Below are 21394 nucleotides of genomic sequence, written 5' to 3' on the forward strand. Positions count from 1 at the left end.
CTAATACTTAAAATACTTTGTACTGTAGAGGTATATTATGAAGTGACTTTAGCATGCATTTTATAAGTGATTAACATTAACAAATCTCTCTTCATTATAATAGCTCCAGCCAAGGTTCGGAACCTAGCTGTCTCCAGTCCTAATTCAGATAATAGTGTGCTTGTGGAGTGCAGGCCTCCTAGTGAAATCAATGGCCCTGAAACGCGGTACCTTTTGGAGGTCAAATATGGAGCTGAAGTAGTTAGAAATATGTCAAACAAAACATGCCAGTTCTCTGTAAAAGAGCTTCACTATTTAACAGAATATACATTTTGGGTAAGTACACGTTTTCTATACCCACTAAACTACAGGTATAATAATTAATATTTAGCACTTGAATAATGTTAAGGCTAGGGCTTACAGGAGCTTGAGAAACTATGATGTCTTATGTAATCATACCTTAAAAATCTTAAAAGTTCGATTTCAAACTTTCCATCCTTTGCACTAAAAATATAAAGCAAGTATTTTGTTGAAATGTGCCCGAACCGGCAGGGGCGAGTCCAGGGACCTGTGGGAAGAAGCAGGGTGGGGCAGGAATCAAGAGAAGAATGGAGGCAAGACAGGGTTCTGATCAAGCCTCGTTTATTGGGGGTAAAACACGGGGATATATAGAGAGGGAAGGGAACGTGTACATAGGTGATAGGCTGGTCTTGTGGGTGGCAGACGTCCAAGGAGGGGATTGGCCGACAGTTCGCACCGGGTCTGCGGAGTTTCCCTCCTTGCGCATGCGTATTGCTGTGGTCACCTGAGTAGTGGCGGGAGGGGGAGAACAAAGAAGCAGGGAGGAGAAGAATAAGGAAATGACAGGGCAGATTTGTGAACTCCGCCATGTTGTGAGAGGCTGTAAACAGACCTCACAGCGGGTGGCTCCCCACAGAAATGTTTTAGAGCTTCAGTGTGATTTCATTAGAGGTAAATTATTGCCCCTGAGTCAAGGAGCACTATAGTTTATGCACAACAAATTATTGCTTGTCGAACTTCCCTTTATCTCTGCACTATCTTTAATAATGTGAATTTTTCAATTAGAAAATCTTTACAGGTATTTGAAGTTAGAAAATGCTAGAAATAGATATTAGAATATACCAAGGAATATAGACAATTATAAAAATATCTATAATCTCACCGTCCATTTATCACATTTTGTGCATGTCCTTCCATAATATGTAATTCACATATTTATTTAGCATAAATATTTTCAAATATATATAATCACTACATTTTTATTCTGAATATACAGTTTGTAAACTGCATTATTCATATATTACTATATCAATGAACATCTGTCCATGTTAAATATTCAGATACTACATAATTTTTTTTTTTAGATTTATTTTTTATTTATTTCTCTCCCCCCATCCCCACAGTTGTCTGCTCTCTGTGTCCATTCGCTGTGTGTTCTTCTGTGACCGCTTCTGTCCTTATCAGCAGCATCGGGAATCTGTGTTTCTTTTTTTTTTTTTTTTTTTGTGTGTCATCTTGCTGTGTCAGCTCTCCATGTGTGCAGCGTCATTCCTGGGCAGGCTGCACTTTCTTTTGCGCTGGGCGTCTCTACTTACCGGGCACACTCCTTGCGCATGGGCTACCCTACGTGGGGGAAATAAATATAATTATTTCTTTGTTGTTGTTGTTCTTGTGATAATATACTCTTGACCTCTTTGATCATTTTCTTTTGGGAAGGTCTTTGAATATCAATTATATTAAACTCTTTGCCACATATGTTACATATTTTATTATTAGTTTATACCTTGCCTTTTGATTTTCTTCATAGTACTTTGGATCATACATGATTTTTCCTTTCATTTTTATATGGTCATATCCATCAATTTTATTCCTGTTTTAATGGGGACTTCCATAGTGGTTCATTGCTTACTGTGATGTTGGTTAACCACTTAAAGATGTGCTTTTTGATTTATAGGTTTCTTTGTTTTTATAACCAGAAAAGTTGTTTGGATTTTATCAAATGTGTTTTTTGAACTCTTTTAGATGATACCATGATTGTAGTGACACATGCTATTTGTTTACGTGGTGAATTTTAATGATATATAATGACATGGCTCTGTTTATTTATACTGTAAAACAGGAATGGGTTTTCTAATAATAAACCATTTTTCTCATTGTCAGAATAAATCCTGCTCAGTAAATGTGTATTATTCTTTTAAAATATTACTGGATTCACAGCTTATTATTTAAATGACTTCATAAAAATATACTCAAAAGTGAGATCATTTGATTAATAGGTAGAGATGGTGTCTGCATAGACGAGGGCATGCACCATTCTTGTTATTGTTTGGCATCAAGGTTATGTTAACCTGATAAAACACATTGGAGGTATTTTCCATTTTTTCTGTGTTTTATAACTTTAAGTAGTATAGGAACTGTCCCATGAAATTTTGTCTCAGTGCCTTTAACACAGAAGGATTCTTTAAGGACTACTTATGAATTCTTTCAAGATTATTGGTCTTCAGATAGCTTATCCTCTTAAGGTTTATTTGACAGGATGTTGATAGTCATAAATGTTTACACTGTAACAAAAGACTGAAAATTATTTAGTGGCCCAACCTGAGCATGAGACACTGATAAAGATAATCCCAATCCCCCACACATAGCATTTATACTCTCCATTCCCAGTGTAAATTACTCTGTGGCCCTCCAGTGAAGAGCTGAGGCTGAGACAGCCTCGTAAGAAAACTACATTCTTAGAAGGTTTCCCTCCAGTTTGAGTCCTCACATGTACAACCAAGAGGAATCACTGAAAGCTTTCCAACTATCAATAGACTCATATATTTTGCATTCAGAGAAAGTTTTCATATTTTCCCTAATGAAGGAGGCATCACTTTAGTTTTTCACTTACCTCCTTTATATTTTCAAGTTTCCTGTCAGTGTGACACCTCAGTTTCCTAAGGAATGTGGAAAAACAAAAGGCTTTCAGATCCTGATGGAATTCAATGGTCCTTTTTTCTCCCATGTGAGTTCTCACGTCTCCTAAGAAATTATAGAACACTTGTCTTTCCCACAGTCTTAAATTCAGAATAACTTGCAAAACTGTCTTGTATTGTGCTTAGTAACATGTATGCCTGTGCTGTGGGCTTATCCAAATTCCTCATATATAGTGCTCCTGTGAAATGAGATTTTTCATGTCTTTGGGATGAGTGTCCCCTAAAGGTTTTTCTATTCTGATTCATAGGGTGTTCAACTTAGTGTGGCTTTCTCATGTGTATTCTCAGAGATGACATATCACTGAAAGATTTTCTGTAGCTATTGCATTCCTTGGGTTTGTGCAGAGTAGGGTGAAAGTTTGAGTTAAAAGCTTTTATAACATAGATTAACCTTGGAAGATTTCTTTTCAGAGTGAGTTACCATGTGGGATATTGAATGTCATTCCATATTGCTCAAATTAAAAGAACTATCTCATGGCTCCTTGAAAAATTAGGGATAAAATGGAAGATTTCTCACATTCTTTACATACATGTTATTTTCATTCTGTGTGATTTCTCCTGTGCAGAATAAAGTTTATGTTCCATTTTAGAGCTCATCCACATTGATGGCATTCAAGGTGTTTCTCTCTAGGATCATTTCCCAAATGTTACCTAAAGGATGAGGATTTGCTGAAGGCTTTTCTTCACTGATTTCACGGCCAGACTCCAAGATAGCTCCTAGTGATCTCCAATTTATTGTTTTCACATCTTGTAGAGTCCCCTCCTGCATTCTGTGACCAACAGAATACAGGAGGAGTGAAAGTATGTCACTTGGGATTATAGGTTATAAAAGACATTGTGGACTCTGCTCTTTCTCTTCTGATCATTTGCTTTGGGAGAAACCAGATGTCTATTGTGAAGATACTCATCTTGTGGAAAGATCTATGTGGCAAGGAACTGAGGTCACCTGTCAACAATCAGCACTAACTTGTCAAGCATGTGAGTGAGCCATGTTGTAAATGGACTCTTCAGCCCTCAGATCTTCAGATGACCGCAGCTCTGGCCAATCTCTTGACTGCAACCTCATAAGAGACCCTGAGCTAAAACCACTCAGCTTAGTTAAGCTGTTCCTGACCAACAGAAACTGAGATAAATGTTTGATGTTTTAAACCACTATGTTTTGGGGGCATTTTGTTATGCACCAGCAGATAACCAATATATTCAGTGTGAGTTCTCTCAATGTTATGTGAGGGATGAGAGGTAAATTAGTGATTTTCCCCAGTTATTGCATTCACATCAACCCATGTATTCTCACATGCACAGAAAGATAAGAGTTACTGCTGAAACATTTTACACACTGATTACATTCATCAGGTTTTTCTCCCGTATGAGTTCTCATATGCTGTGTCAGATGTGAGCACTTCCAGAAGGCTTTCCCACAATCATGGCATTCATAAGGTTTCTCCCCTGAATGAATTCTATTGTACACAGTAAGGGAAGGGCTCATGGTGATGGCCTTTCTACACTGATTACATTTATAGTAATTCTTCCATATGAATACTCATGTGCCTTTTGAGAATACCTCTAGTGTGGAAGACTTAAAAACACTGATTATGGTCATAAAATTCTACCCCAGTTTGAATTCTCTTGTGTGGAATAAGGCTAGATTTTGTGCTGAAGACTTTAAAACACTGATTACATTCAATGAGTTTCCCTCCAAAGTGACCTCTTTTTGTTTTCACACGTTTAGATTTTGGGCAGTTTGGCATTATTTATGAATTCCAAAAGTAGACATTGGATTATGTTTGTGAACTGGTCTGTTCCTCTGGGCATGTTACATTGTATTGGATTCAGAGGTTTCACTTTTACTTGATTAAATAATTATTAAGGTTTTTATTGGGCCATGTCAGTAGGATGTTGGGTCCCCACCCCTTTGGTGGGTGGAGGCTCACAGAGAAAATGACATGGCAGAAAAGAAAGTGAGCGTTTTGAAACTGGAACCCTGGGAAGTAAACACACAGAGAAGCAGATATGTAAGGAAGGGGAGAAGGCTCTTTTAGACATGATAGAAGCCTGGAGAAGAGGGACAAGCCATTAGCCTGAGAGCTTACAGTTGGCCTTGTGGAGAGAGCAGAGCAGCTGAGCCCAGAAAGAAACAAGACCCAGGAGTGAGAAGAAACTTATCCCAGCCTACAGCTGATATTGAAAGAAGCTGGGACCACAGAACTTTAAGAGAAAGAGGAAGCCTGAAACCTTGCAGATGTCGGCAGCCATTTTGCTCCAACATGAGGCAACAGATTTTGGTGAGGGAAGTAACTTAGGCTTTATGGCCTGGTAACTGTAAGCTTCTACCTCAATAAATATCCTTTATAAAAGCCAACAGATTTCTGGTGTTTTGCATCAGCACCCCTTTGGCTGCTTAATACAAGATTGTTCTTTTCTAGAAACAGTCTGTGTAGGATTTAACCCTTTGGCTTTATGCACCATTTCCAAATCTGGACAGGTGCCTCTCTTTTTTCTCAACATCTTGTCACCTTGCTCCAAATGGAAGATCAAACTGGGTTCATCAACTTGATTGCCAAGGATGCCAGGTTCCTACAGTTCTCCAGCATCGCATCTAGGTACACTGTTCTCTGAAAAGGGTTCAGTAATACCCACTCATCCTGGGTGAACACCACAGCTCCATCTTTGAAGGTCACCAAATCCTACATCAGTGCAAACAAAAGAGCTCAGCCAAGGACACATTGACAGGAAGAAGACCAAACCTGACACAACTGTAACCAACTTGTCAGCAGCCCATTAACCAACTCTTCATCTTCCCTGTATCCTTGTTCACAAGAGTCTGGGTCCAGGGAAGAAGACTGAGCATGAATGGAGGACAGAACCTGGCCACCATCCTGTGATTCAAACAGTAAATTTCTGAACAGGGTAGTAGGAGGTGCAGATGCTCTCTTCCTTTTTCCACTCAGTATACTTAGGTTAGGGGTCTATTATATCAAGAAAAGTACAGTAGACAATACCCTCTATTGTCAAGGCTGTATCAAAAGGCATTCTCATACACTGCTGGTGTATAACATCTGGTCACCTAGAAACCCACAATCAGGGAGGGCAGGTGCACCTTGAGGCTAGTTTCAACAGAAACCTGAGCTTGAGGGATGCTTTTCTTTTTGAGTGCTGGACCTCATGCAGGTCCCCACATACCAACCACTGGGTTCTGGAAGACTCACTCCCTGGGACCCACAGCTCCACTCCCAAGTTTACCCTTTTTGAGCGACTTTTGGCACTTATATTTTTCCAAAGAATAGTCCATGTAAAATAAATATTACATTATTGCCATGTCATTGTACATAGTACTTCATCTCTCATTACTTTCCCACTGCCCTTTGACCTCTGGGTACACTGATTTCTTTTGATTTCTCAAATACGACTTTCCTCGATAGGCATTTTACCCTATGGGCTTCTATGCTCATAGATGTGTTTTCTCCCACTTTTCAAATATTAAAAGTTATTCTGGAAAAAAAGGTAAATGCCATATTAAAATACTGTGTCTTAAAATTGTAAGTTGGAGAATTCTCTTTCCCCACTTGTCAAAAGACTGTCTTTTGTTTCCTTCATTGTATTTAAAATAATTTACTTTAATGTGTATTTTTATTTTCACTACTAGTTTTACAGGCTCATGAAGGAGCAATAATTTTGGTTTTATTCAGCATTTTCACCTGTGGTTAATGAATTAATGTACTAGTTTTATAATTGCTAATATCCTACTTTTCTTTTTCTAGGCTTATTTTGATGTCTACTGATAGTTTTTGGATTGAACTATTTTTTCTTCTCACTTATTTCTCTTTTTCTTTTTTATTAACTAAAACAAAAACTTAAGCCTATAAATCTTCCTCAGGTAAAACTTTGACTGTGTCCCATTTCTGTATTGTTTATCACTAATTTCTCAGTGCTTGCACATAACATTTAATGAATAGATTTTAAAATAGACTGTAGTTATTATTAGTAGTATCTAAAGAACTTATAATTACAATTTGGAGTAATTTTTTTAAGTTTACCTCTTAGTTAAGAGAGTGCTTTTACATTTCTGGTAGTGAAATCTTTATTGCCATCAATTATTAGTTTTCCAAAGATAATAGGCTTTTACAATTTCTGCCTTTGGGAATTTATAAAGTATGTCTTACAGCCCAATATATAGTAAGTATTTATAAATATTCCTTGAGTATTGAAGATATTACATAATTTCCATAGGGTAAATTCTTAAAGATAAACTTTTCAGATATAATTATCATATTTTTCATTATATTTCTTTTAATGATATAATTCAGATTTTTTCTTAAATTTGTTACCTGCCAAAGATGCCCATTGCTTTATCTATCTCATTTGCTTTTGTCTTATATTTTTTTGTATTAACTATCATGAGACAGAGATATTTGTGCTACTTATGTCTATATTGTGAATTTTACCCTATATCATTTTAAGGCTTCAATAGTTTTCCCTTTAATTCCTTGTGAATTAAATTTTACATTAATATAAATATTGGGGTTTTTTTTCTCGTTTTTATTGTTTCCATCTATAGAACATTCCTTTTCCCTTGGTAAAAATTTTTACAATTTAAATATACCTCTTGTAAACAGGTTGAGTTTCCTTTTTCAATCAAATATGAAGATATTAGTCTATTAATAGGAATTTTAACTTTGAATTATGAATATTTGCAATGTATTGGATTTTATTTATGCTTCCAGTTTCATTTCTTCTTGCTGACTATTATTGTTACTTTTATTGATAAATCGGCTGATTTCTTTATATCTTTTCAGGATTGAAATATTTTCTTTTAAAAAATATTTGACACAAATTATTGACATAACATTGGAGTTTCAAATTTAAATGAAAGCAAACCAGTGTATTTTTAATAAAATAAACAGCATTGTATGAGAAATAAAACATTTTATATTTTGAAATATAAATGTATATTAGAATACTAATTTTTTTATTACTGCAATTCAGGTCTATTTTCACAATGGAAAACATAAGGGAGATCCTGAGCATACTCCATATTCAACAACTTGTAAGTTGTTACTGACTATTCATTACTTATATCTGTATTAAAGTATATGTTAACATTTACAAAGCTGTATTATTTTACATTTATAGTAATTTTAATTACCAAATATGTAAACAATATATTTTCCATAAACATAAATTTATTATAAGCTGTCATAGAAAAATATGAGATACCATCATATTAAAATATAATCTCTTAAATTTACATTAGATGATCATTCAATTATTAAAGGATGGTTTATTTCATAATACAGTCCATGAAATGATTTATCTGTACAGACTATTAAATTATGACTATGTTTATGGCTTTTCTTCACATGAATAACTTTGTTTTGTGTACTATTTCAGAGATTATTACCTATTTTATCTTATTTTGTCCCTTTACCATGTGTTTCACAAAAGTGGGTGTTAGATGCAAATATTTCCTTTATTTACCCAATTTAAGCTAAAATAAACATTCTCTAACAGCAATATAGCTATTTATTTTCTATCTTAAATATTTTAAAATATTTTAATCAATATAAATGTGTACACAGAAAAAATCACATTAATTTAAAAATTTTTATAATTAAAATGGCTGCATGTCACACCACTCCCCACCCATTGTTCTGCTCACCAGGGAAACCATTTTAACTATTTCTCCTTTAGGTTTTTCCATTGTTTCCTCCATAAATACAAACAATATTTGTATGCAGTTCTTTCTAGATTGCTAACATTGCCTACTGATATAAGCCTATGAAAGAGGAAGACAGTTCACTGTCTTAATGTTTCTTTATTGCTGACTTTGCAGATGAAATTAAATTATTTAAACCTCTCTGCATTATGCTATCAACCATGGACTGTTTCTGATAATACTGTTCCCATTCTGTCTTTTTCTCTTACTCATATGTGCATGTACACAATAACTGATGCTTTATTTTCCAAAGTCAAAAGAGAAGATACAGAACAGCTTATTTTCAAAACTGCTCTATTAATTCATGTGTAAAGTTGCTGTCTTTTCTGCTAAGATTTAGAAAATGAGAGTTCGTAGTAGTAAATGCCATATATATTCAACCAGGTATCTGTGATTTTATTTCCATCACAATTTTCTCTTTTGACTCTCCTTACAATAGAAATAGCTTCATTGAAATTTTCTGATTATAGAAATTATATATAGCTGCAGTGCCTACTAGTCACTTTACATTCACATATCTCATAGGCTACACCTGGTACTGGTTTCATTTGGAAAGACACAGGACAGGAACCACAACGTGCCAGCATGGGAATCAGGCAGGAGGAATTCTCTCAGCCATGCACACAGTACTCCAGGGATTATTCTCTGACCCTCCCAGAGGCACGTCAGATGTGAGCGATTGAGATGACATGAATGGCTGTGGGTACTACTCTGGCTTAGAAGCTGCATGTCCCAAATAGGAACCAATATCTTATCCTTTATAATAGTTCCATAAGCCTAACCTCTAAAAGTGACAACAGATATGCAAAGTTCAAAAAGGGCACTGCATTCAAGGAAGTCCAAAGTCAGAGCATTCTACCAGGTAGATATGGTTGATACATGATCCTCCCTGTCCAGATGCATTCAGAAAAAGTGCTAATGGCACTTTTAACCATTAGTCATGTTGGCTGGTAAGGCAGCTGGCATTCCACTTTTATCAGATTTCTAGAACAACCAAGCCAGAGGGTTATCTAGGAAAAAGTTTTATTAACTCTTTGCTCACAAAAGCATTTTCACAGATTTAATAACATAGATACTTTTTAATAGTGACATCTACTCCAGGGAAGGTCTGGGGTTTTAAATTCCCAAGAGTACAGCTACTGTTGCTGAGTTCCTCTGGTATATAATTTCATCACCCGCATTTTGACAAGATTCTCAATTCAATTACTGGAGCCCTTTACTTTCTCGTCTGATCTGGACTCAATAGGTGTGAGACTCAGCTGTCATCTTAACATTTTCCCTCGTTAGTCTCTTGGTGTGTATTTCCTGGGCCTGGGTCTCATATCTTCCCTGTCCCCACCTCCTGGTTTTACTGGTATATCTTCAATGTTAGAAGAAAATATTCTAATTTTTATATTCACGAAAATATCTTTTCCTTCTCTGTCAATTGATCAATATTTTGCTTGGTAGAGAATTCTAAGTTAAGACATCTAGAAATTCAAAGAATTTCTCTATTTTTCCTTCTGCATTCAATATTAATTTCTTTTTTTCTCAAGTTTTAATTTAATTATTTTATTTCATTTTTAGAGAAGCTTTAGATTACATTAATGTTATACTGAAAATATAAGGGGATTCCCATACATACTCCCCCCTCTGCCTCCCCCACTCTTCCCAGTCAACAGCATCTTTCATTAGTGTGGTACATTTGTTACAAGTGATGAACACATATTGAAGCATTGCTGCTAACAGTGGTCAATGTCACTCTGCTTCTTGTTTCTATGTATGTTCCCATTTGTTTCTCCATAGGTTTTTTGCATTCATTTTCCTGGATATTGGTGGCTCTGTGGCCTGGAGACTTAAATCTCTGAGAAATTTCCATCGCTCCATTTTCTTTTTGGAGCTACCATTAGTCACATTTTGGAACTCATAATTAATTTATTATCTTGGCATTTCTCTTTCACACTGGGGGTTTCCTTGGAAGGTTGGTTCTTACTGGCAGACTGATTATAATTATAGTGAGGCAATAGGAAAAGATGATGAGCTGTTTTGTGGCCATTAGAGGGACTGGTTGACTGTGGAGATTCCCTTTGGTATTATTGATTTATTTTCTCTGGGGCCATTTGGTATCTCCAGAAATTAATCAAAAGTTCTACACCTTGGGAACAGGTAAAATTGGGATTGGGGGAATGATTCTTCTCATGGTAGGGCCTGGGGACAGGGGTCCAACCCCTTTATATATAAACATTTATGTAGCCCTTCTCATTTCAGTCCTGGATCTCATTGCCACTCTCTACTGAACTTGATTACCCTGAGTATCTTAACTCTTTCATTTAATTTTCCAGAGAATTATTTCCAGTCCTCTGCCTGAGACATCTTTTCTGTAAATAGATATTTCTGTAAATAGATATTCAAGCACTCTATTTTCTGTCCTTCGTTTCACTTCCACTGTCTATGGTGCCTCCAAATTTTGAGACTCAGTCATTCTGAGTAACTTATCTATCTCTTTCAGCATGTTCTTTAGGTTGTGGCTTCCTCTCTTTTTCTTTCCATCTTCCAAAAAGTTGTTGAAATTTCTCTACCTCTCATTTCCCTTCTCCCATTATCTTCACTGTTATGGGTCTATGCCATTTTCATTTCTTTAATATTATTGGAGTTGCTGGAAAGATAGTAAGAAAACGTGTGCTGGGCCACAATGAATACCTGAATATTTCACTATTTTATTATCAGTATGCTTATTGAGTCAAGTTGGAAGCTACTTAAGTTTCTATAGAGCCAACCCACCAATTATTTTAGCTTGCCAAAGGGCTGCCTGATGCAAAGCACCAGAAATCTGTTGGTTTTTATAAAGGGAATTTTTTGGGGGTAAAAGCTTACAGTTCCAACACCATGAAAAGTCCAACTCAAGACACCATTAGAGATGTTTCTCACCAAAGTCAGTTACTGTTGATCTTGGTGTGCTGCCATGTGGCGAAGCAAGATTGCCACTTTGCCTATCTCCTCCAGATTCACTGCCTCCTCTTGAATTGCTCTGTGGTCCTAGACTCTTGTTGCTTTGTGCTTAAGCCATCCTGTAGTCCTTTCTCTCCTGGCATAGGTTTTGCCTCTTAGGGTTTCGATCCTTATAGCTCAGCTGTGGGCAAAACTGGAGTCTTTTCTCTCACATGGCAGTTCCTTTTTTTCTTCTCTCTACCAGTTTGTATGAATCCATTTATATAGACCTAGCAAGGGGGCAGGAACTCAACTTTCACACCTCACTGATATAGTCCAATAAAAAGCTCTACATCAATCTTAACAGGTAATCTAATCACAGGCCCCTCAGCTGAATTTAGTGCAATCAAGAGTATCAAACCCAGAATAATAGTTTAATTTACAAACATAATCTTTCTCTTTTTGGGATTCATAAATAATCTCAAACTGCCACACAAATTAAGGGCAATGGGTTAGGATGCTTACTCATAATAATTTGGTGCAGTTTCTTTCAAAAATTCACTATAGGGTATTTTATTTTACCACTAACCCCCTTTAATTTTCATAATTTACTTGAGGGAGATGAAGCTGGAAGGTTGCCTTTCTGCAGAGGTTTTTATCCACAAATTCTGAAAACAATCATGTAGCTCAATGTATATACCACTAATCATTAGTATAGGTTGACAGTTTTAGCAAAAATAATTTTGAAATAGAGATAGGACAAGGAAGATTTTGGGTCATTTTGAGAAACTATTGCAATAAGAGCCTATTGCAATGAAAACAGTTAATACAATCCAACTATAAATTTACCATTTATTTATTCATACATCCTTGTATAAATTTAATAAATAGTGATTTCTAATATATGCCAGGCAATCTCTCTCTGTCTCTCTCTCCATCTGTCTCTCTCGCTAATTATCTGTCTCTATTTCTTCACAGAAGCCCATTGAAAATCATTCACACTTTATAGATAAGAAAATGTGCTCAGATTTCATAAACCTGTACTAATAACCAGTCAAGGAAATGGCAGTTTCACAATCCAAACCTAAGCCTGACAGCCTCTATCAAAAATTCACTCACATATCTATTAGTCAGCCAGAGGGGTGCTGATGCAAAATACTAGAAACTGGTTGGTTTTTATAGAGGGCATTTATTTAGGGTAGGAGTTTACAGATACCAGGTCATAAAGCATAAGTTATTCCCTCACCAAAGTCTATTTGGAGCAAGATGGCTGCCAATGGCTATGAAGGTTCAGGATTCTTGGGTTCCTATGTTCTTGGGTCTTGCTTTTCTCTGGTTCAAGTTTCCTTTCCTTCCTGGTGCTGGCTTCTCTTTCCTCTGGGTGTTGACTTCCTAGGGATCCAGTTTAAGTCTTCAGCATCAAACTCCAACATTGAAAGCCCTCAACTCTGTTCTTTGCCATGCCTTTTATCTGTGAGTTACCACCCCTTGGTGGGTGGGGACTCAACGCCCTAATCATAACTCATTCATGTCCAGGTATAGATCAGATTACAAGCATAATCCAATATTTCTTTTTGGAATTCATCAATAATATCAAACTGCTATACCATATTTTAATTTTTATTGGTGTCCAGCTATAGAAATTTTGAGCATGAGACCAACTATTTCTGGCAGAAGTTTGCTTGGCTAAGTTATTTCCATCTTTCAGATTTTACTGTAAATGTCTTCTGCTCAAGAAGACTTCCACTGAGCAGTGAAAAATATAAGTTCTCTCTTATTTCTTGTCACCCTAATAATTTCCTTCAAAATCCTAAGTTTCTGTTATATATATAATTATCATATTTGTTTGTTTACCTGATTACTGTCTGTTTCTCTCAAAGATAATGCAAGTTTCCTGAGGGACTGGGAACATATTTCTTTGTTTTCTGTATTTGCTTTCTATTGTTGTGTAACAAACTACCACAAACTTTAAACAATATAAATTTAAAACCTCACAGTACTTTGGGTCGGAAGTTCAGTACAGGATGGCCGGGTTCCCTGATCAAGATATCGCAAAGCTGAAATCAAGATGTTGCTTAACTGAGTTCTAGTCTGAAGGATCTAGGAAGTAATCTATTTCCAGGCTCATTCCAGCTGTTGTGAGAATCCATTTTGTTGTGGTATAGGACTGAGGACCTCATTTCCTTGCTGGCTACTAGCCAGGGCTCATGCCTTTGTTGGTTCCTAGAGGCTGTTCACATGGCCCTCTCCATCTTCCAGTAACCAGGAGCATTTTGAATCTTCCTTGTTAACTGAATGTCTCTGACTTCTCTTCTGCTTTCAAAAGGCTCATTTGGTTAGGTGAGGCCCGAATCTTAAAGTCAACTGATTTGGGACTTTAATCATATCTGCAAAGTTTCTTCACAGCAGCACCTAGATTAGTGTTTGATTAAATAACCAGGACCTGGAAATCTTGGGAGACTATTTTAGAATTCTGCCTCCCACATGATTTTCTTTGGAATATCCAGTCTTATCAATTTTACCATGTTCTCAAATTTATTATTTCTGTATTGTCTTAGAAACATGTCTTAAGATTATTAAACTTCAGCCTATTCATCTAAAATAGTGGGGACACTAATTCCTTCATATCTACCTTCCTGAGTGGTTCCAGAAGGCAAATAATAATAGCAATAGCTAACATTAACACACTGTTCCCCACCCTGTTGGTATCTTCTGTACCTTCCTTACACCATGAAAATTTCATTTTTAATCTTTCTACTCACTCTTGAATTCTAAACTTCTCAAAGACATTGTCTCATCAAGTTCCCTCTCTCTTTCCTGTAACATTTTCCCTCTCTGTTGGATCATCTGAATCAATATATAAATATATACAAATAAACAAACAACAAAAATGCTTCTTTTTATGCTACTTCCCCTTCAGGTACTGCCCTATTTTGACTACACTAAAGTTACTCCTGTCAAGTTCAGAGTTGATCATTCCTTCCTCCACAAAAAGCCTTCTTTTAAATTGACTTCCTGGACACCATACTCGTGGTTTACTTCCTATTCACTTTTTAGTCTCATTTGCTGGTTCCTTCTTTCCTCTCCAACATGTCCATATTAGAGTATCTCAGAACTCAGTTTTGAGAGTTCTTTACTCTGTAGATAATTTTAATTTCCTGGTGATATTTCCCCATCTTCAAATAAGAACTCCATGTTGAAGACTCCCAAATTTATCTTCAAGGCCATACCCTTTTCTTGAAGTTTAAGGATATGAGTTCCAGATTTGCATATCCAAGTTCCTACTTGGTATCACCTTGTGCAGATGTATAGTAATTATTTTAACCCAATAAGTCTGGAATAGCTCCTGTTTTCCCCTGAAATCTGTTCCATCCACAAGCCTTCTCTATTTCAAATAATTGCAACTCCATCTGACTATTTCCCCCAATTCCAGAACTACCACCCTGGTCTGAACCGCTGCCAGTCTCATGCCTGGATTATAGTATTAGCTGCCTAAGAAGACTCCTTCCTTGCCTCCTAGGTTGTCTTCTCAATAAGTAAACATGCAAATCCTTATAAAGTATAAGTCAAATTATATTACTACTCTACGAAAATTTCTATAGGGGCTAACCATTTCACTCTAAGTACAACCAAAATATACTTAAAATGGCTTATTAGGCCTCTGATAAGCTGACCCTTCCTGCTCCCCACTCATTCCATTCCAGTCGTACTTGAATACTTACTACTCTTTCAACATGCCAGGCATGCTCCTGCCCTAACCCTCTGCCTAGAACACATTTTCCCCAGATAACTGCCTGGCTAACTCTCTTACCTGCTCAATGAGGTTTCTTGGACAACCTTCTTGATGCTGTGATTTGGTATATCCTTTTTATTTTCAGTCTTTACTTTCTTCTAATCTATTTCATTGTGTATTTATTTATTATGTTTATTGTCTTCCATCATTAGAAGATAAGTTCCATGTGGGAAAGGCTCTTTGCTTTGCTCATTAGTGTATCTTAAGCACCTAGAGTAGTGCCTGGCACACAGTAGGACTCAAATATATATATTTTGTGTGAACTGTTAGTACTTACTTCATGCCAGACTATGCTAAGCGATTTTTTGTGAATCACCTCATTTAACCTCATTTTAGGGGAAGGAAGTGAGACACAAAGTTAATACAGATTCTGGTCAAGATCCCAGCTAGGAAGTGGTAGAGCTAGAGTTTGAACCTAAGCAGTTTGGCTCTGTGTCAAGGCCCTTAATTGGCCTCATTATTGGTTACACAGTCACTGTAAAAGAAATGAATGACTGACTAGTCGAGTACAAGGTATATTTAAACATGCTCTCTTTTCTCTGCTTTTTGCCTCAGGAAGGTTGTGATTTCATTTAAACCTTAGTGAAAATTTTAAGTCAAGGTAAATCCTAACTGTAGAATCAAACATTTCAGTGCCTTGGTTAATTAGTTTTACACTCAATGAGCAGGTGAAAGCATTTATCTTTCCAGGACAGAGGTCTTTCTGATCCCTTTAGGAGGCAAACCACTTCTACATTTAAAGATAAAATATATGAGTATCTCTCTGAAAATTAAAATAACTCAATAATGAACTTACTCCCTTCAAAACGGAATGATTGAAAGACCTAAATTTAAGTGATATTATTTGATAAAGGAACAATTATTTAATGGAAGGGAATAGATTTGCTTTATATCTTAATTGCTCTCTTTAAATATAAAATGCTTTAATTGGTTCAGCATAGTATATGCAAACTTAAAATCAGAAATTCGTTGTATTTGGTCTTATTCTAAAATTTTTCTGAAAACCTCAAAATAAATAAAAATATTAAAGTGCAAGTATGATAAAGGTGATTATTCAAAGTACCTAGCAAAATATTTGATATAATAAGCTCTCTTAATATGTTGCTTTTACTTTATAGATAATACTAAAGCATTGATTATATTTCTGGCATTTCTGATTATTATGACATCAATAGCCCTGCTTTTTGTTCTCTACAAAATCTATGATCTGCATAAGAAGAGATCCAGGTAAGAGTTGATTTCAAAATTTTAAAAAAAGTAATAAAAGTATTAATGATGCAAGTCTATATCTATCAGGCAGGGATGGAACCAATCATGTTAAAAATATGAATTGAGGGAAGACAATGTCAAGTGTAGTTCACGATGGTACTTTTGATCATACTTTTAGTATAGTATTATTGGTCTATATAAATGTTAAAATTTTCTACATTCATTAATAATATTGAATACTCTTTTAAAATAACCAGTAAAAACAAATTGTGTTCTTTTTGCAAAGAGTGGGTCAGAGGGATCTAGAAATGGCAAAAAGTTAAAGAAAGGGGAGAGATATCTGGGGAAGTATCCATATTCCTTTGGCTAGGAACAATCCTGCTTTATGAAAATCAGGAAGTTTAAAATAAATAGTTTAGTTACCTGAGTTTAGCAGAGCACCCTTGGTTGATTTTTTTCTTTCTCATTGCTTCTTTTCTGCCCTCTTCTCTTTTACTCCTCTTCCACCTGTCCCTTCTTCCTTCTGCCCTCCCCCTCTCCTCTATTCTCTTACCTCCCATTCCTCTTTTCTCCTTATTTCACCCTCTTTCCCTTCCCTCCTTCCTTCAAGACATTCATTGAATATAAATTGAATGCCAACTGAACTCTATGCCTCTTAGGAATATAGACTTATGTTTCTTATTTTCACAGTGATTTAGATGAACAGCAGGAACTTGTTGAAAGGGGTAAGTATTTTTTACTACATTCCTGCACTTGAATCCATTCATTTAAAATAAGAATACAATGTTTCTATTTAACCTGGACATTCCCTGTTGATACAATTGATGAGGCTTAAATTCATTTACTTATATATTTAATCAGTAACCATCTACCAAGTGCCCAGTGTACGCGAAATATTGTGCCAGGCAATGAGAATTGCCGCAGTGATTGGCCACAGACTCTGTGCTAAAAGAGTTTAGAATCTAATCAAGGAAGACAGTAATATTAATAAATATTTCAGTAATATGAGAAATGCCATTGTTGTTGAATGTGGATTATTCTTTAGAAAGATAGAAGGTAGAAAACGGCACGTGGGGAGGGGAGGAACCTGAGTATTTTAGAAGGGTGTGATGGTGGTCGTGCCCACTAACAGTACTATGTGCGGCACGAAGAACAGTAATTGGATTTAGGAGAGGAAAATGAGTTCCTTTTACTCTATCTTTTTTTTTCTTTTTAAGGACTTGTATAATATGTCTTTAATTTCTTTTAAAAAGTTTGCCTTTTATTATACTAAGAGGGGATGGACTTAAAGGAACTGCAACTATGTTTACAATAAAGAAAATTGTTTTCTCATATTCAAGCAGAAGGAATTTCAGAACTTCACAACTATACCTATTTTCTAGTCATACTCAATAACTTGCTGTTCCCAAAATCATGCAGTCTTTCAACTCTGGGGCTTTGCAAATACATTCCATTTCTAACCTCTCCTCTCACTTAACTTCCCTGACTTGTGTGCCTCTTAAATTGGGTTAAAAGATCCCCTTTTCAAATTCCATTACACAGTGTGCTGACCCCTTTCATAACAGCAGGGTGCATGTCATTGCCTGTTTACATGGCTATTTTCTAGCCTTCTGCAAAGTTATTCAAGAGTATGGACTGTATAGCCCATAGTAGGTGCTCATTGCATATGGAAATAACAGCTGTTGATTGGTCATTGTGGTGCCTCCTATGCTACTTTCCTTCCATTTGACAGCTCTTAGATATGGATAAAGCAGGTGATAGAGGGAGTACTGAAATTTCATTGCTGCCAAGAAAGACCTCTAACCCATTTGCCAAGCTGCCCTTTTGTTTTTATGCCTGTACCTCACCCATATTATTACAGTCCTTGAAAAGTGGAACACATCTTGCTTCCACTATATTCCACACCCAAAAGATTTCAATACTAGCACAGAGTAGACATTAGATATTTGATGAATGTATAATTTTTGTAATTTCAACATTTGTTGCTTGATTCACCAAGGAATTGTTTGCTGACTAATCATTTGTCATTCATTCATTTATGCCTCCTCAGTATAATTTGCTTCCCCTACATTTCCCTGCATAGCTCATTCTTTCTCTTCATTTAGGTGTCAGCTCAGATGTCAACTCGTTACAGTGTCCTTTTCTGAACAATTTATTTGAAATTGCATTCCCTATACCATTACTTTCTGTCTCCTTAACATACTTTATTTGCCTCTGCAGAATGTGTCACTGCACTTACTTTAGTTTGCTAAAAGGTGCTAGGAGCAATATACCAGAAATAGGCTGGCTTTTACAATGGGGATTTACTAGGTTAAAAGCTTACAGTTCTGAGACTGTGAAAGTGTCCAAATTAAGGCGTCACCTGGAGATCCTTTTCCCTGAGCTACAACTGTGGGCAATCAGGCATGAGGCAGGGCACAATGGTGGCATTGGCTCGTCTCTCCCCTCTCCTCTGGGTCTCGTTTTCAGCCTCTGAGCTTCTGATTCCCCAGGTCTTCTCTCTCAACTTCTGGGTTCCTCTCCATCTCTGTGGCCTTTCTGTGTCTGCAACTTTTACTCCTCAGATTATGAAAGACTCCAGTAAGAAGTTTAAGGCCTACCCCAAGTCACATAATCCAATCAAAGACCCTTAACTGAAGTAATTTAATCAAAGGGTCCCACCCTCAAAAGGTTTACACACACAGGGATGGAATAGCTTTAAGAACAAGGATTTGTGAGGTCCACAAAAACTTCCAATTGCCACAATACCTGACTTTGTTTTGTATATTTATTCATTTGTTTATTGACTATCTTCCCCTAAGTTGAATAGAAACTTTGTGAAGGCAGTGATTTTTTCTTTATCATCAAGGTTTATCACCAGTACCTAGGAGATTTTTGAAATGCAATAAATGTCACTAAATATATAAATGAATGAGATAAAGAATCCTGAGGGTTGGGTTTGATAGGGTAATGGAAGATTGAAGAGCCTGAGGACAATGGCTACCTGAACAGAGAAGGAGACTCCATTTCAAGCAGCCAAAGCTGACCAGAGAACTCCAAAGACACCCTTAAGGTTGATACTGATTGTCCCACGTTAGTCTTTAGAATGAGTCCATAAAACCCCAAAGGTAGGGAAGCGGATTTGGCTCAACTGATAGAGCATACACCTACCATATAGGAAGTCCACTCCTGACCTGTGTGGTGAGCTGGCCCATGCACAGTGTTGATGCGCACAGAATGCCAGCCCACATGGGGGTGTTCCCCGTGTAGGGGAGCCCCCCACGCAAGAAGTGCACCCTGCAAGGAGAGCTGTCCTGCATGAAAAAAGCACAACCTGCCCAGGAGTGGTGCTGCACACACGGAGAGCTGATGCAGCAAGATGATGCAACAAAAAGAGACACAGATCCCTGGTGCTGCTGACAAGACTGGAAGCAGACATAGAAGGACACACAGAGAACGGACACAGAGAGCAGAAAATGGGGCGGGTGGGGGGGAAGGGGAGAGAAATAAATAAAATATAAATCTTTAAAAAAAAAACAAAACAAACAAACCCCAAAAGTGTCCCCAAGTTCAGAATGTGTGCCAGGGATCCCAGCAATCAAAAAAAAAAACCCAAAAAACAACAACTGCAGATGATCCATTTGATGGTTCTGATTGGATAGGAAGTTCCCACTGACAGTAACAGGAGTAATGAGTATACGTACTACCAGCAGAAGGCTTAATAGTAGGAGAATGATATTTTTAACATGCATGAGTACTTAAATTTTCTTATTCAGAAACTTGTTTTTCAGGATCCATATACAAACATAGCTCTTAATAGTTAACATGTATTTTTTACTCTTTAGTAAGTAATTTCACAAACATCTTTAGCATATAATGTGTTTCATACTTTGGAGGCATAACAAATGAATGCAGCTTGTTTCAGAGTTTAGTGTAAACAGATGAGCAAATTATGTTGGCCATGGTTGTAAGGGTGTTATTTATATTCTCTTATTTCATCTGTTTGTTCAAAAATCATAATAATAAAGAAAATATAACAATTGCATTATAGATAAGTAAATCTGGCAATTCCTATGAGATGCATATAACCTAAGAATTGTGAAATTTGCTAAAATGGTGATATTTGGTCTGGAACTTGAAAGGGGGTTCCTGTTCCCTAGGCAGAGAAAATGGAAAGAACATTCTAGTGAGAAGGAACAATATGTACAGAGACGTAGGACATGAAATTATGTGATTCATTTGGAGGCTATCTGTACATGAGGTATGAAGAAAGAGGATAGCAAAATAGTGTGGGTGAGATAGTTTGGGCGAGATTATGAAGGACTCATATATGTCAAGCATTTAAACATTATCCTTTTTGCAGTGAAGCTCCAACTTTGCTGGATATATTTTTTTTAACAAGTAGATCATATTTGTATTTCAGAAGATTAAATTGCATAATTTGGAAATTAGATCAGTAAGGGGAGAGACTGGAGACAGGGAGGGAAGTTCAGAAGGTGTAGCTGTATGGATGATGAGGTGTGCTGGAACATGGTCACTGGTAGAAGGGACGGAAAGTACCTGGTAACCTAGAGGATATAGGTCAAGAGGTAGAAAAACTTGGGAGTTTTAGTCTTTAATAACTTCATGAATGGTGATCCTGTTTATTGAGATTTGAAGTCGTACGTAAGGGAAAATGAATTTAGTTTTTCGCATTTTATTAACTTTGAGATACATATAGAATGACAATGTGGAAAGTATGGGAGTCAGTCAGAAAGAATGATATAAAACCCAGAAGAGGGCTGAGGGATGTGACTTAGAAGTCACTGGCTTATGAGT

At 36.5% G+C, this 21394-nt stretch overlaps 1 protein-coding gene across 3 annotated transcripts in view; it reads left to right on the forward strand.

Annotated features, from left to right (window-relative positions):
• PTPRC (protein tyrosine phosphatase receptor type C) overlaps window positions 1-21394 on the forward strand; it is a 124732-nt gene that overhangs the window by 78284 nt on the left and 25054 nt on the right. For all 3 annotated transcript variants that reach the window (XM_058274929.2, XM_058274928.2, XM_058274927.2), the window contains 4 exons: window positions 104-315; window positions 7959-8019; window positions 16507-16615; window positions 17288-17322. In XM_058274929.2, coding sequence (XP_058130912.1) covers window positions 104-315; window positions 7959-8019; window positions 16507-16615; window positions 17288-17322 — 417 coding nt within the window. The remainder of the gene's footprint in view (window positions 1-103; window positions 316-7958; window positions 8020-16506; window positions 16616-17287; window positions 17323-21394) is intronic.

This window comes from Dasypus novemcinctus, chromosome 13 (assembly GCF_030445035.2).
Source record: "Dasypus novemcinctus isolate mDasNov1 chromosome 13, mDasNov1.1.hap2, whole genome shotgun sequence".
Taxonomy (NCBI): Eukaryota; Metazoa; Chordata; class Mammalia; order Cingulata; family Dasypodidae; genus Dasypus; species Dasypus novemcinctus.